The sequence below is a fragment of the Lolium perenne genome, chromosome 2 (genome assembly GCF_019359855.2).
Source record: "Lolium perenne isolate Kyuss_39 chromosome 2, Kyuss_2.0, whole genome shotgun sequence".
NCBI lineage: Eukaryota > Viridiplantae > Streptophyta > Magnoliopsida > Poales > Poaceae > Lolium > Lolium perenne.
In genome coordinates, this window is record NC_067245.2 from 115,017,871 (window position 1) to 115,030,304 (window position 12,434).

General features: G+C 54.1%; 1 protein-coding gene and 1 non-coding gene across 2 annotated transcripts; both read right to left on the minus strand.

Annotated features, from left to right (window-relative positions):
- Window positions 1-8,170: 8,170 nt before the first annotated feature.
- LOC139835572 (uncharacterized) lies at window positions 8,171-11,233 on the minus strand. Its single transcript, XM_071825436.1, has 3 exons — window positions 10,511-11,233; window positions 8,242-9,152; window positions 8,171-8,198 (listed from the first exon to the last, which is right to left on the minus strand). Exons 1-3 carry the CDS (start codon window positions 11,231-11,233, stop codon window positions 8,171-8,173), a joined length of 1,662 nt encoding a protein of 553 aa, XP_071681537.1.
- Window positions 10,936-11,074, minus strand: LOC127337294 (small nucleolar RNA Z247). Its single transcript, XR_007873707.1, has one exon. It is a non-coding gene; the product is annotated as a small nucleolar RNA Z247 (small nucleolar RNA).
- Window positions 11,234-12,434: the final 1,201 nt, after the last annotated feature.

Sequence of the window (12,434 nt, forward strand, 5' to 3'; positions counted from 1 at the left end):
TGCTTGCATTACATGTGTGCGCTCGTTATACTTCTATTTTTTATTAATAGGAGTGAGCGAGAGCGAGTGAGCGAGAGCGAGTGAGCGAGAGCGAGTGAGCGAGAGCGAGTGAGCGAGAGCGAGTGAGCGAGAGTGAGTGGCGCAGGGCGCCCCTCCGCGCTTCCGTCACCCTCTCCGGCGGCGGCGGTCTACACCTACCCACCCACCTTCCCTTCCTATGGCTAGCATGGTTGTTCTCTCTGACTCCGACCTGAGCGCGGACTCTGTCACCTCCCGCGCCCAGCCCCCTCCTCTGCGCTCGCTGGTCGTGGCACCTGCCGGCCACCGGCTGGGCTCGAGCGGTTGGGATGCGGGGGCAGGGCCTAGCCGCCCCAGGGAGGTTGCTTCTGACGGGCTGTCGGCGGCGGCGGCTGTTGCGGGTGCGGGCGCGGGTGGTCGCCCTTGGCAGATCTCTGAATCTCGCCGCGCCCGGAACGCGCGCCGCGCCCACGACCGCGCCAGGCAAGAACGGTTGATTCCGCCGGCTTCCAGGCCCCCCGGCGGGAACGCCGCCAGGATCCCCGCCGTGCTCCATGGCTGCTGCTACAACTGTGGCCAGGCAGGTCACATCTCCGCGCAGTGCTCCAACGCCACCTTGTGCGTCCGCTGTGGAGGCTCTGAGCACACCTCCCGCGATTGCAAGCGGCCCCGCAGCCCCTCCGACGCGGCCCCGCCGCGGCAGGCTCCGCCCCCCTTGCGGGCGCTGGACGCAGCCGGCGGCAACCCGCGCGCGCCCGTCGCTGCCTTGCACGTCTCGGATGCGGTGCGTACGTGGCGCGACGTGGTTTCCTCCGGTCCCGAGAGCGCCGACGGGAGCGGCTCGGCTGGGGTGGGCTTCTCCGCACCTTTTGCCCCCTCCTCGCCCTCCGCCACGCCGCCTGCGGAGCCGCCTCGGGCCGTTGCGGACAAGGTGGACCTCTGCTACATGCTTCCTTCACAGGGCATGGTCCAGCTTGAGCAGGACCTCGACCGTGCTGTCTTGGTCACCGTTGCGGGAGGGCGGTCAGACGTGACGCCCGAGCTCGCAGCGGAGGAGCTCCGCGCTTGCCTCAACCTTCCTATCAGCGCCTTCTCCATCAGGGCCTGTGAGCACGCGGATTTCCTCGTCCTTTGCAACACCGTCGACGTGCGTGATCTCTTGGTGCATGCGGGCTCCGTGTCCTCTGCGCAGTTTACCCTGCATCTGGAGCCTTGGACGCGGCATGTCGGCGCTGTGCTGAGGGAGGCTCCGTTCCTCGCGGACATCGAGATCAGGGGCATTCCGGGCCACGCCTGGGCGGAGCGCACCGCGCACAAGCTGCTGGAAGGGGCAGGTATCATCGATGCCGTCGATCCCGCCACGGCCACTCGGCGAGATATGTCCTGCTTCAGACTCTCCGTTTGGACTCATGACGTTGACGCCATTCCGGCGGTGCGGTGGCTCGCTGTGCCGGAGCCCGGGTCTGGTTTGCGGCTCCAAGTGTCTGACGGACGCCCGCGAACGGCTTCGCCTCGGCTGTTGTGGTACCGGATCCGTTTTTGGGTCGTTAGGTGGCTCATCGGCAACACGCCCTCCTCCACAAGCGATGCCAGCCCACGGCCTCCCGCCGGCCGCTCAGACGATGCAGCTCAAGGTACGGATGGCGAGGCTGGTGTGCCTCCTCGTCGCCGGCGGCGCCGTAGGGCTCCCAGAAGAAGACGCGGGCGCCGCGCCGGGGCTGGTGGCGCTGCTGGCGACGTGGCCGCCGCCCCTGGTGCTTTGCCGTCCGGCGGCTTGGAGGAGCGTTGGGCTCCGGCGACCAACTCCACCACGGCGCCGCCCGAGTTCATGGGGCATACCACACTTAGGGCTGACGTCAGCCCTTGGCGCGGGTCCGGGGATGCCCGTGGCTTGCAGTCAACGCAGCGGTCATCCTGCGCCTCCTCATGCGCTGCCAAGGCGTGCTCTGCAGCGTCCGGGTGCCCGCGGCTGCGCTTGGACCAGAGCGGTGGCGTGTCTGCGCCCTACTCCCAGGCTAGGGCGGCTTCTCCATGTCAACGGCTTTGCCAGGTGGGCTCCGAGTGCAGCACAGCTCCCATTGGGCTGTCCTGTCTACGAGGTGACAGTGTTGCAATCGAGGCAGCAGAAGAGTTTTTGTCCGCTCGACGGGGGGCGATCGAGGGGGATGGGCGTCGTTTGGACGCATCTCCGTTGTCTGAGCCTCGCTCTGGTTCGGCTGGTAGTCCCCTAGGTCATCGCAGCATGGAGCAGGATCACGCCGCATCTCTGTCTCGTGTTTTCCCGCAACGCACTTTCACGGGCTCTCTGCCGCGGCCTCGGGATGGTGGCTCGCCCGTGGAAGCGGGTGTTAGTGGCGGGACCCAAGATTCACTGCATGCAGAGCCCTCCATTGGCCATGCAGCGGCCGTGACTGAGCCTGCTGCAACCCCGCAGGCGACGGGGGCGGAGGATGTAGAAACCCTAACGGCATTGCTCCGTCAGTTCCGGCAGCGGTTGGAGGACCCTCTGCTACCTCTCCCAGACCCCATGATTGTTCGTCACCGTTTGTTCTCGATCCCTAAAGCTTCGGCCCGCCGTAGCCGGAGGCTCGCAGCTAAAGGTGCCGGGGCTCCTTCTTCCGCCGTGAAACGTGCGCAACGCATCTTGATGCAGAAGCTCGGGATCTGCCATGAGGAAGAGAGGCTCTCCAACCAGCAGCTTGAGGAGTACGCGAGCCTTTTTTCCTCGCCGCTTGGTCCCGAGCAAGTCAGCGCCATCTCTGCCCTCTTCGGCCTTAGCTGCCCGGGAGTTGGCGAGGATCTCCTGGTGGCCGAGGCCAGCGCCTGATGGTTCGCTGTGCGTGTGGATGTTGGTAGGAGCTTCACATGGATACGCCTAATCTTCGTTTAGCAGTCTGGAACGCAAGGGGCCTCAATAACCCTGCGCGTCGCACGGCCGTTCGTGTTGCGGTAGAGGATGCAGCGGCATCGGTAGTTTGCATCTCGGAGTCCAAGCTGCAATCTGTATCCGCCTTTGACATTGTTGAATGTTTTGGCGCCCGCTACGACGGGTTTGTGTACTTGCCGGCTGTGGGTTCCGCGGGCGGGGTGATTGTTGCGTGGCGGTCCGAAGAGGTCCACGTGCTTCAATCCCGTGTCGATCGCTTCTCCGTTTCCATCGAGCTTTCTTGCGCTGGTGCTCACCCTTGGTGGCTCACGGCGGTGTATGGGCCAACCACTGCCGACCTCAAGCCGGTCTTCCTCGACGAGCTGCGCGCTCTTAGACCTTTGCTAGCTGGTCCTTGGGCAATTGCGGGCGATTTTAACCTTATCACCTCCGCGGCAGACAAGAGCACACCAAATGTGGATCGGCGCGCCATTGGCATGTTTCGGAGGTGCCTCAATGAGCTCGAGCTGAAAGAATCTCAACTTATCGGTAGACGTTTCACGTGGAGTAATGAGCGATCGTCGCCCACTCTCGTCAAGCTCGATCGTTGGTTTGCTTCCGTTGAGTGGGACGAGCTGCATCCAATGGCCGCGCTCACCCCGCTTTCCTCCTCGCTGTCGGACCATTGTCCCATTCTCATGTCCATGGCAGTTGAGTCCGCGACAGGGCGGCGTTTCCGTTTCGAGCGGTTCTGGCTCAAACTCGAGGGTTTCCAGGATGAGGTCAAAAGGCTGTGGGATAATGACGCTGAGGGTTCCGCGCCGCCTTCCAACCACCTGGCCAGGCTTGAGTTCAAACTTCGACGCCTTAGCCGCGGGCTCCAGAGCTGGAGCCAGCGGAAAGTCGGTTCTGTCCGAGATCTCCTGTTGGTGGCCAACGAAGTCATTCTCCGCCTAGACGCAGCGCAGGATCTGCGGCCCCTTTCCGCGTCGGAGGGTTGGCTACGTCGAAACCTGAAGCTCAAGGTTTTGGGGCTGGCCTCCCTCCAACGGACCATCTCGCGGCAAAGGGCGAGGGTTGCTGGGCTTCGCGATGGCGACGCTTCTTCGCAGTTCTACCGCATTCTCGCTTCCTCCAGGCAGCAGCGCAACGCGATCATCTCCCTGCGTTCTGGTGATCAGGTGGCTACGGACCTGCAGAATAAGGTAGATCTGGCCACCAGATACTTTCTCAACCTCCTGGGATCTGCCCAGCCCAGGGGTTGTGATGTCTCTCTTGCGGCGGTTGGCCTGCTACCAGTTGACCTTGACGGTTTGGAAGCCCACTTCTCGGAGGCCGAGGTGTTAGCGGCTATTCATGCGATGCCGTCCAATAAGTCGCCTGGCCCCGACGGCTTTACGTGGGATTTCTACCGCTACTGCTAGCCCTCTATCAAGACCGATGTCATGGCGGCAATGCATGCTGTCTGGCTTGGGCAAGATCAGGGTTTCGAGGGTTTGAACGCAGCTCTCCTGGTCTTACTGCCCAAGAAAGACGCCACGCATGATCTAAAGGACTTCCGCCCAATTAGTCTCGTTCACAGTTTCGCGCACCTCCTGACTAAGGTGATGGCACGCCGGCTTGCCCCGCGGATGGATGACTTGGTGGACAAGAATCAAACGGCCTTCATCCGCGGACGCTGCATCCAAGACAATTTCTTGCTCGTCAAAGAAAGCGTCAAGCTTCTTCATCGACGGAACATCCCGTCGCTACTGCTCAAGATCGACGTCGCCAAAGCTTTCGACAGCATTTCCTGGTCGTTTCTTCTGAGCATTCTTCGGCAGCGCGGTTTCGGCCCTAGATGGCTCAGGTGGATCACGCTCCTGTTGCGCACGGCGAGCACCTCCGTGCTCATCAACGGCACCGCCGGGGATGCGTTCAGGCACGGCCGAGGCTTATGCCAGGGAGATCCCATTTCTCCCTTGTTGTTCGTCATCGCCATGGAGGTTCTCTCGGCCCTCTTTCGGACGGCCGAGCATGCCGGAGTTCTCGCTGATCTCTCCTCGATCGGACTGCGCCATCGCGTTTCCCTATACGCCGACGACATCATCATTTTCGCCAGGCCGGATTCGACGGAACTGGACGCCGTCTGGGGGATTCTGGGATGTTTCGGGCTGGCCTCTGGCCTCAACTCCAATCTTGCGAAGAGTAGCGCAGCGCCCGTCCGTTGCTCCGACGACTTGCTAGCGGCCATCGGTCCAGCTCTGTCCTGTCCTATCGCTCAGCTCCCCTGCAACTACCTGGGTCTCCCCTTGTCCATCGGCAAACCCAGGAAGGCAGAGCTGCATCGGGTGCTCGACAAGTTGGCTGCCAAACTTCCGTTCTGGAAGGCGAGGCTGCTGACCCGGGAGGGTAGGCTGGTTTATGTGCAAGCGGTCATGTCCGCTTCCGTGGTATACCAACTGCTCGCCATCGACCTAGACCCATGGTTCTTTAAGGCCGTCGACAAGTTGCGGCGCGGCTTTCTTTGGGCGGGCCGAGAAGACGCGCAAAGTGGCTGCTGTGCTGTAGCTTGGAGATTGGTTTGCCAACCAAAACACCTCGGTGGTCTGGGTTTGCATGATCTCCGGCGGATGAACACAGCGCTGCGCGCGCGATGGCTCTGGCTCAATAAGGTTGACAGTGATAAGCCATGGAGCGGGCTCGGCGTGCACGTCAATGAGGACTCGCTTGCGCTGTTCAACGCCTCCGTGAGGATTGATCTGCGATCTGGCGCCCAAGTCCTCTTCTGGGAGGACGCTTGGATCAACGGCTTGACGGCTGCTGCGATCGCCCCAGCTGTTGTGCTTTCTGTCCGGCCTGCGATTCGACGGCGGCGCTCTGTCTCGGAGGGGCTTGCCCACAGCAATTGGGCCACTGACATCGTCGGTCCCCTCACGATCGAGGTGGTGACTCAGTACATGCGTCTGTGGACGGCAGTCCAGAGGGCTAGCCCCGCCGCTCTGGTTGGTTCTGACAGAGACATCTACCGCTGGAAGTGGCGCGCTGATGGGCAGTTCACGTCCCGCACGGCTTATCGCATGCTCTTCCAAGGTGTCATTGGCCTGCCGGCCGCCCCCCTCGTCTGGCACTCCTTCGCACCGCTCAAGCATAAGATGCATGCCTGGCTTGCCCTTCGCCGTCGCTGCTGGACTGCGGACCGTCGCTTGCGACATGGCCTACCGTCTCACACCCTCTGCCCTCTCTACTTCACGGTTGATGAGACACTTGACCACATCTCCCTTCATTGCTCCTTCGCGACGGAGGTTTGGGCCGGCATCACCCTTCGCTTGCGGTTACCGGACATCTCACCAACCGCCAACCTGGGGATCAACGACTGGTGGATCACCGCTTCGCAACGTTTCAGCTCCAAAGACCGCAAAGCCGCGAATTCCCTTATCATTCTCGTCTTGCGTAGTCTTTGGATTGAGCGGAACGCACGCGTCTTTGAAAACAAGCGCACCGCTGCACCGATCGTCGTCAACATCATCGTCGATGAATGGAAGGCTTGGTTGGCTAGTAGAGGTGGGACTTTGAGAGGAATAGGCTAGTTTTTTTTTTCAGGTTTGACGGATCCTGCCTCAAAACCGTCAATGTGGATCCTTGTATTTGACCTTTTTCCTCCTCTTAATACAATGACGCGCAGATCTCCTGCGGGTTCTCGAAAAAATAACATAATATTTTGACGCTGCATTTTTGTTAAAAGCACTTTATTTACTTTTTTTCATTTTTTCATTTTTTTACGATTAAAGGCAGGAGCTCTGCCATTTCATTTCTGTAGATGAAAAGACTGTACAAGGCAGACTTTTTTCGAAATGGGGATTCCCGGCGTCTGCATTAATAATGCACACAACCATTTATTAAAGCAAAATGTGCATGATTCAAAGTTTACAACTCAAAGATCATCGAGGGTCGATACAACTATCAGCCATCTAAAATAACAAAAAACCAGCATAACCTGAAAAACACTGGGTTGAAGCATACCCTTTACCTCGGGCTGCCTGCGTTTTATATAGGAGCTAAACTTGTTCAACAATTACATGAAGATTACATGCTGATATGGCCGGATATTCCTTGATCTCTAAGACAAACTATACAAGGTATATGATCAGGAATATCTCTTGCCAAAACTACCTATACAGAAAACGTTACACGGTACAGGTTGTTTAACATTCCCCCTCAATCATAACTTATCTAAGTTAAGATTGTATTTGAAAGCTTCTAATTTCCGTATAGGAAGAGCCTTCGTAAATCCATCTGCCACTTGATCACCTGACGGAATAAACCGAATGTCCAATAATTTTTTTGCCACTCGTTCTCGAACAAAATGAAAGTCCACTTCAATGTGCTTAGTCCTTGCATGAAAAATAGGATTAGATGATAAGTAAGTGGCTCCAATATTATCACACCATAGACGTGCTGCAGATGGATGAGGGATACCCAATTCATTCAACAATGTTTGAACCCACATAACTTCAGCTGTGGCATTAGCCAAGGTTTTGTATTCAGCTTCTATGCTCGACCTTGAAACTGTGGCTTGTTTACGTGCACTTCAAGATATAAGATTGGCACCAAAGAAGACTGCAAAACCACCTGTGGATCGACGATTATCTGGACAACCTGCCCAGTCAGCATCAGAAAATGCTCCTTTAAGAAAATCAAGTCCCAATGTTCCTTTAAGATATAAGCTTTACAAGTGTGGAGGGTGATTTGCGGATATGTAAACCAAGTCCCAATGTTCCTTTAAGATATCTCAATATTCTTTTAACCGCTGTCCAATGAAGTTCAGTAGGGGCATGTAAGAATTGACAGACCTTGTTAACAGAAAAGGCAATATCAGGACGTGTAAGAGTAAGGTACTGAAGTGCCCCTACAATGCTCCTATAGCGAGTAGCCTCATCCGAGCCAAGTAATTCCCCCTCCTTGGAAAGCTTCTCAGAAGATGACAAGGAAGTAGGCGAGGCTTTGCATGTATGCATACCAACTCGCTGAAGAATGTCAGTATTGTATTTGCCTTGAGACAAGTGAATACCATCAGCAACTTTGTTTACCTCAATACTAAGAAAGAAATGAAGATCACCCAAATCTTTGAGAGCAAAATCAGATTGCAAGGCACGTAAAGACCATTGGTAGCATGTGGTGAAGAACTAGCAACAATGATGTCATCAACATAAACCAACACAAAAATCACCACCTTCTGACGCCGGAAGAAAAATAGAGACGTGTCAGCTTTAGACGGAGAAAAACCAAGTGCATGCAATTTATCACTCAGCCTGGAGAACCATGCTCGCGGTGCCTGTTTTAAACCATAAAGAGCCTTATCAAGTTTGCATATATACCCAGGTTTAGTAGGATCCTCATACCCAGGGGGGTGTCTCATGAAGACATTCTCCTCCAGAACAACATGAAGGAACGCGTTCTGTACATCAAGTTGGCGCAAACTCCAACCCTGAGAGACTGCAACAGACAACACAAGGCGAATAGTAGCAGCTTTAACCACAGGACTAAAGGTGTCCTCATAGTCGAGACCATATCGTTGCTTGAATCCTTTAGCAACAAGGCGAGCTTTGTAGCGATCAATGGTACTATCTGCACGTCTCTTAATTTTATAGATCAATTTGCACTCAATAATGTTAGAGCCATGATGAGCAGGAACAAGATGCCATGTCTGATTTTTAGCAAGTGCATTTATCTCATGATCCATAGCAAGTTTCCAATTGCGATGACGGAGTGCATCAGAAAGATTATCAGGTTCACTAGTCGTGCTTAAGCAGCCATACCTGATCATGTCAGGGCCAAGATCAATCGGCTTTACAATTCCTCGAGAGAGATGGGTCACCGGGCGAGAAACAGGTTGCGGAGCAATGGTCGGAGCAGTAGATCCGGATGACGAAGATGCAGCCGCAGAGGATCCAGAGGCAGCAGCATCTGCTGCAGATGATCCAGACGCAGATGCGTCCGAGGCGACGTTGTCTTGCGTCCTGCTGGTGGCCGACAAGGGGCCAGATGGCGGCCCATGAGAGGAGCTGGGGCCGGGCGACGGGACGCGGGTGGGCCGTCCTGCCTCCTGTGTGGTAGTGCGCGGCCCAGGTGGCGCGCGGGGAGAGGTCGGGTCGTCTGATCGAGAACCAGGCGCGGCAGGCCCTGGCGTGGAGGCAGTCGAGGCTGATTCGGCTCGTGATCCGAGAGATCTGGCGGGAGAATCAGCCTGGGGATCTGTGCCCTGGCCAATGATTGGCTGTTCGGATCCCTGCAGAAAATCATGGCTATTTGCACTCGAAAATTCATCAGTATTATCAGAAAATAAAGCATATTCAACTTGAATATTAACCATAGAGTTATGTGCAATACTACTATCCCCGTGAGCAAGAGGAACAAGGTGTGGTGCAAGAAGGAGAATTTCTTTGTGGAGTTGGGCGCCGGCATTGGGATGGAGATGAGAAAATGGAAACATTGTTTCATCAAAGGTAACATCGCGGGAAATATAGATACGCCCAGTGGAAATATCAAGGCATTTATACCCTTTGTGAAGAGGACTATAGCCAAGAAAAGCACGTTGCTTGGAACGCAATTGCAACTTGCGTTGGTTATATGGCCAAAGATTTGGCCAACACGCGCATCCAAAAACACGAAGAAAGTTGTAGTCCAGTTTAGTATGGAACAGACGTTCAAGAGGAGTTTCATTATTGATGACTCTACTTGGAAGACGATTGATTAAGTATGCAACTGTAGAAAAAGCTTCGTCCCTAAATTTTAATGGCATACTGGCATGAGCAAGAAGTGAGAGGCCAACATCGACAATGTGCCGATGCTTTCTTTCGGCCGGGCCATTTTGTTGATGTGCATGTGGGAAAGAAACAAGATGAATGATGCCAATGCGTTGGAAAAAATGAATGCAATTTTTGATATTCACCTCCCCAATCCGTTTGCATGGCAAGAATTTTGCGAGAAAATTGGCGCTCAACAAGTTATTGGAAATCATGAAATTTCTGAAACAGATTTATGCTTAAGGAGATAAACCCACACAAATTTTCTATAATCGTCAATAAAACTCACATAATATTTCTTTCGTCCAACAGACACTGGGGCAGCGCCCCACACATCCGAAAACACTAATTGCAAAGGAAATTGAGACCGACTCGATGACTTAGGATAGGGCAATTGATAACTCTTTGCCCTTTGACACGAATCACAAACAAACTCTTTATTGGACTCACGAGAAAACTCAAGTTTATTTTTATTTAAAACTTGTTGGACGATGACTCCGGAGGGATGCCCCAGGCGATCATGCCACCTTGTCGAAGATGGCTTGACGGCACCAAAAACTTGCTTCCGAATTGACGACCCACGAGGAATGGGGTAGAGGCCGCGATGGCATCTACCTTGCAGCAGAACTCTCTTCGTGGCCCGATCCTTAATAATGAAAAAATGAGGATGATATTCAACAAAAGCATCATTATCGGAAGCAAGTTTAGAAACAACAATTAGACTTTTGGTGGCTTGTGGAACATGAAGGACATTTTTTAGATGAAGCTCACGGGTAGAAGTGTGAATGGATGCACTACCAATATGGTCAATATTCATACATGAACCGCTTGCGGTGTGCACTTGATCATGGCCATGGTACTTGTCCCGAGTGGTGAGCTTCTCCAGTTCTCCCGTGATATGGTCTGTCGCGCCGGTGTCGGTGTACCAATTGGTATCAACACCGTACGAGTTAGTCACCATGCTGGCGCTTTTCTCGTTCTCGTAGCCGGAGAAGGTGGTGTCGAAGCGCTTCCAGCAGTTCAGCGCCTCATGCCCTGGCTTCTTGCAGAGTTGGCATGGGACTTGCGGCCTGTTGCCGCGGTAGTCGCCTCCATGACGACCTTGATAGCCACCACGGTGGTTGTTGAAGCCGCCGTTGCGGCCACCGCGGTTGAAGTAGCCTGGGTGACCACGGTCACCACCACCGCCACGGCCTCCACGTGACGCGGCGTTTGCAGAAGGCTGGAGGCCGGTTGCGTCCTCGTCCTGAAGAAGGCGGAGGCGCGTCTCGTACGTCAGCAGCTGGGAGTAGAGATCTCCCAGCGTCACCGGCTCCACACGTGCGGCCATGGCCGACACCAGCGAGTTGTACTCCATGTCGAGTCCTGCAAGGATGTAAGACACCATCTCATCTTCATCTAGTACCTTTCCCGTAGAAGCCATCTCGTCGCCGAGTTGCACCATCTTGGAGTAGTAGTCGGCGGCCATGCGGTTGCCCTTCTTGGTGTTGGAGAGGGCGAAGCGCAGCTGAAGAACTCGCGACCTCGACTGGGCCGCAAACATCGACTCGATGGCCCCCCACATTGGGGCGGCGCTGATGTGAGAGGCGACCTGCCCCAGCACCTCTGGGGACAGGGAGTTGGAGAGGAAGCCGAGGACGGCCTAATCGCACGCCATCCAGTTGGTGTAGTCCGGGTTGGGGACGCTCTTCTCCTTGCCGTTCGCGTCAGCGACGGTCATCTTCTTCGCCGGCTCTTTCTCAGAGCCATCAAGGAAACCCATCAGTTGGGCGCCTCGAATTGGAGGCAGCACTTGTGCCTTCCACAGCAAGAAATTGTTCCTGGTTAACTTCTCCGCGACCCCAGGTCCAAGTGCGGGAAAGAAGGGAGAGAGGGAGCTTGAGGAGGCAGCCATTGGAGATGATTAGGAGAGTCGCTCTGATACCATGAAAAACGCTGGGTTGAAGCATACCCTTTACCTCGGGCTGCCTGCGTGTTATATAGGAGCTAAACTTGCTCAACAATTACATGAAGATTACATGCTGATATGGCCGGATATTCCTTGATCTCTAAGACAAACTATACAAGGTATATGATCAGGAATATCTCTTGCCAAAACTACCTATACAGAAAACGTTACACGGTACAGGTTGTTTAACATCTTGTAATCTACTAATAGGCCGTCAGGTAGCTAGGTAAAAAATATCCCGTGCAATCATCACAAGGCGATTGTCACAAACCATGCATTCCCGCCGATCATCCGGAGAAAGGAAGAGTCCTAGCTGAATCCAGTGGACAGCCATATGAATAACCTGTAAAAAATTAGTGAAATCCCTTTTTTATTAAAAATAGTATTATTTTGATAACTTCATACTGACCAACATAGAGCTGAAACACCAATGCAAATTCTAGGTTTAGTTTTCTTGTTGATATCATTTATTCAATTGCCAAACATATTCGTTATATTGGTCGGTGGTGGAATATCAAAAGTAGCATAAACAATTGTCCACACTAATCTAGCAAGAGGACATGAGATAAAAAAAGATTATTGACTGTCTCCTCTGAGTCGCAGAAAGAACATTTGGTCCTCCAATTTAAACTCCTTTTTTGCTGAATTGTCATGTGTGAGTAAAACCTTTTTACTAAGGAACCACATGAACACTTTGATCTTTATTGGAATGTTTAACTTCTAGGGATATTTTTTAAGAACCTTGTGTGACCATCCATTAAATGAGCATACATAGACTTGACAGTAAAAACATCTGAAGCCGTAAGTTTCCATAGAA

Excerpts from the sequence above, each read along its gene's own strand:
- LOC139835572 (XM_071825436.1), bottom strand. The coding sequence starts at position 11,233 with ATGTGGGGGGCCATCGAGTCGATGTTTGCGGCCCAGTCGAGGTCGCGA. Across the intron at positions 9,153-10,510 it reads AGTACCATGGCCATGATCAA|GGATCCGAACAGCCAATCAT; the intron begins GTGCACACCGCA and ends GATTTTCTGCAG. Across the intron at positions 8,199-8,241 it reads GAGGATCCTACTAAACCTGG|GCACCGCGAGCATGGTTCTC; the intron begins GTATATATGCAA and ends GGTTTAAAACAG.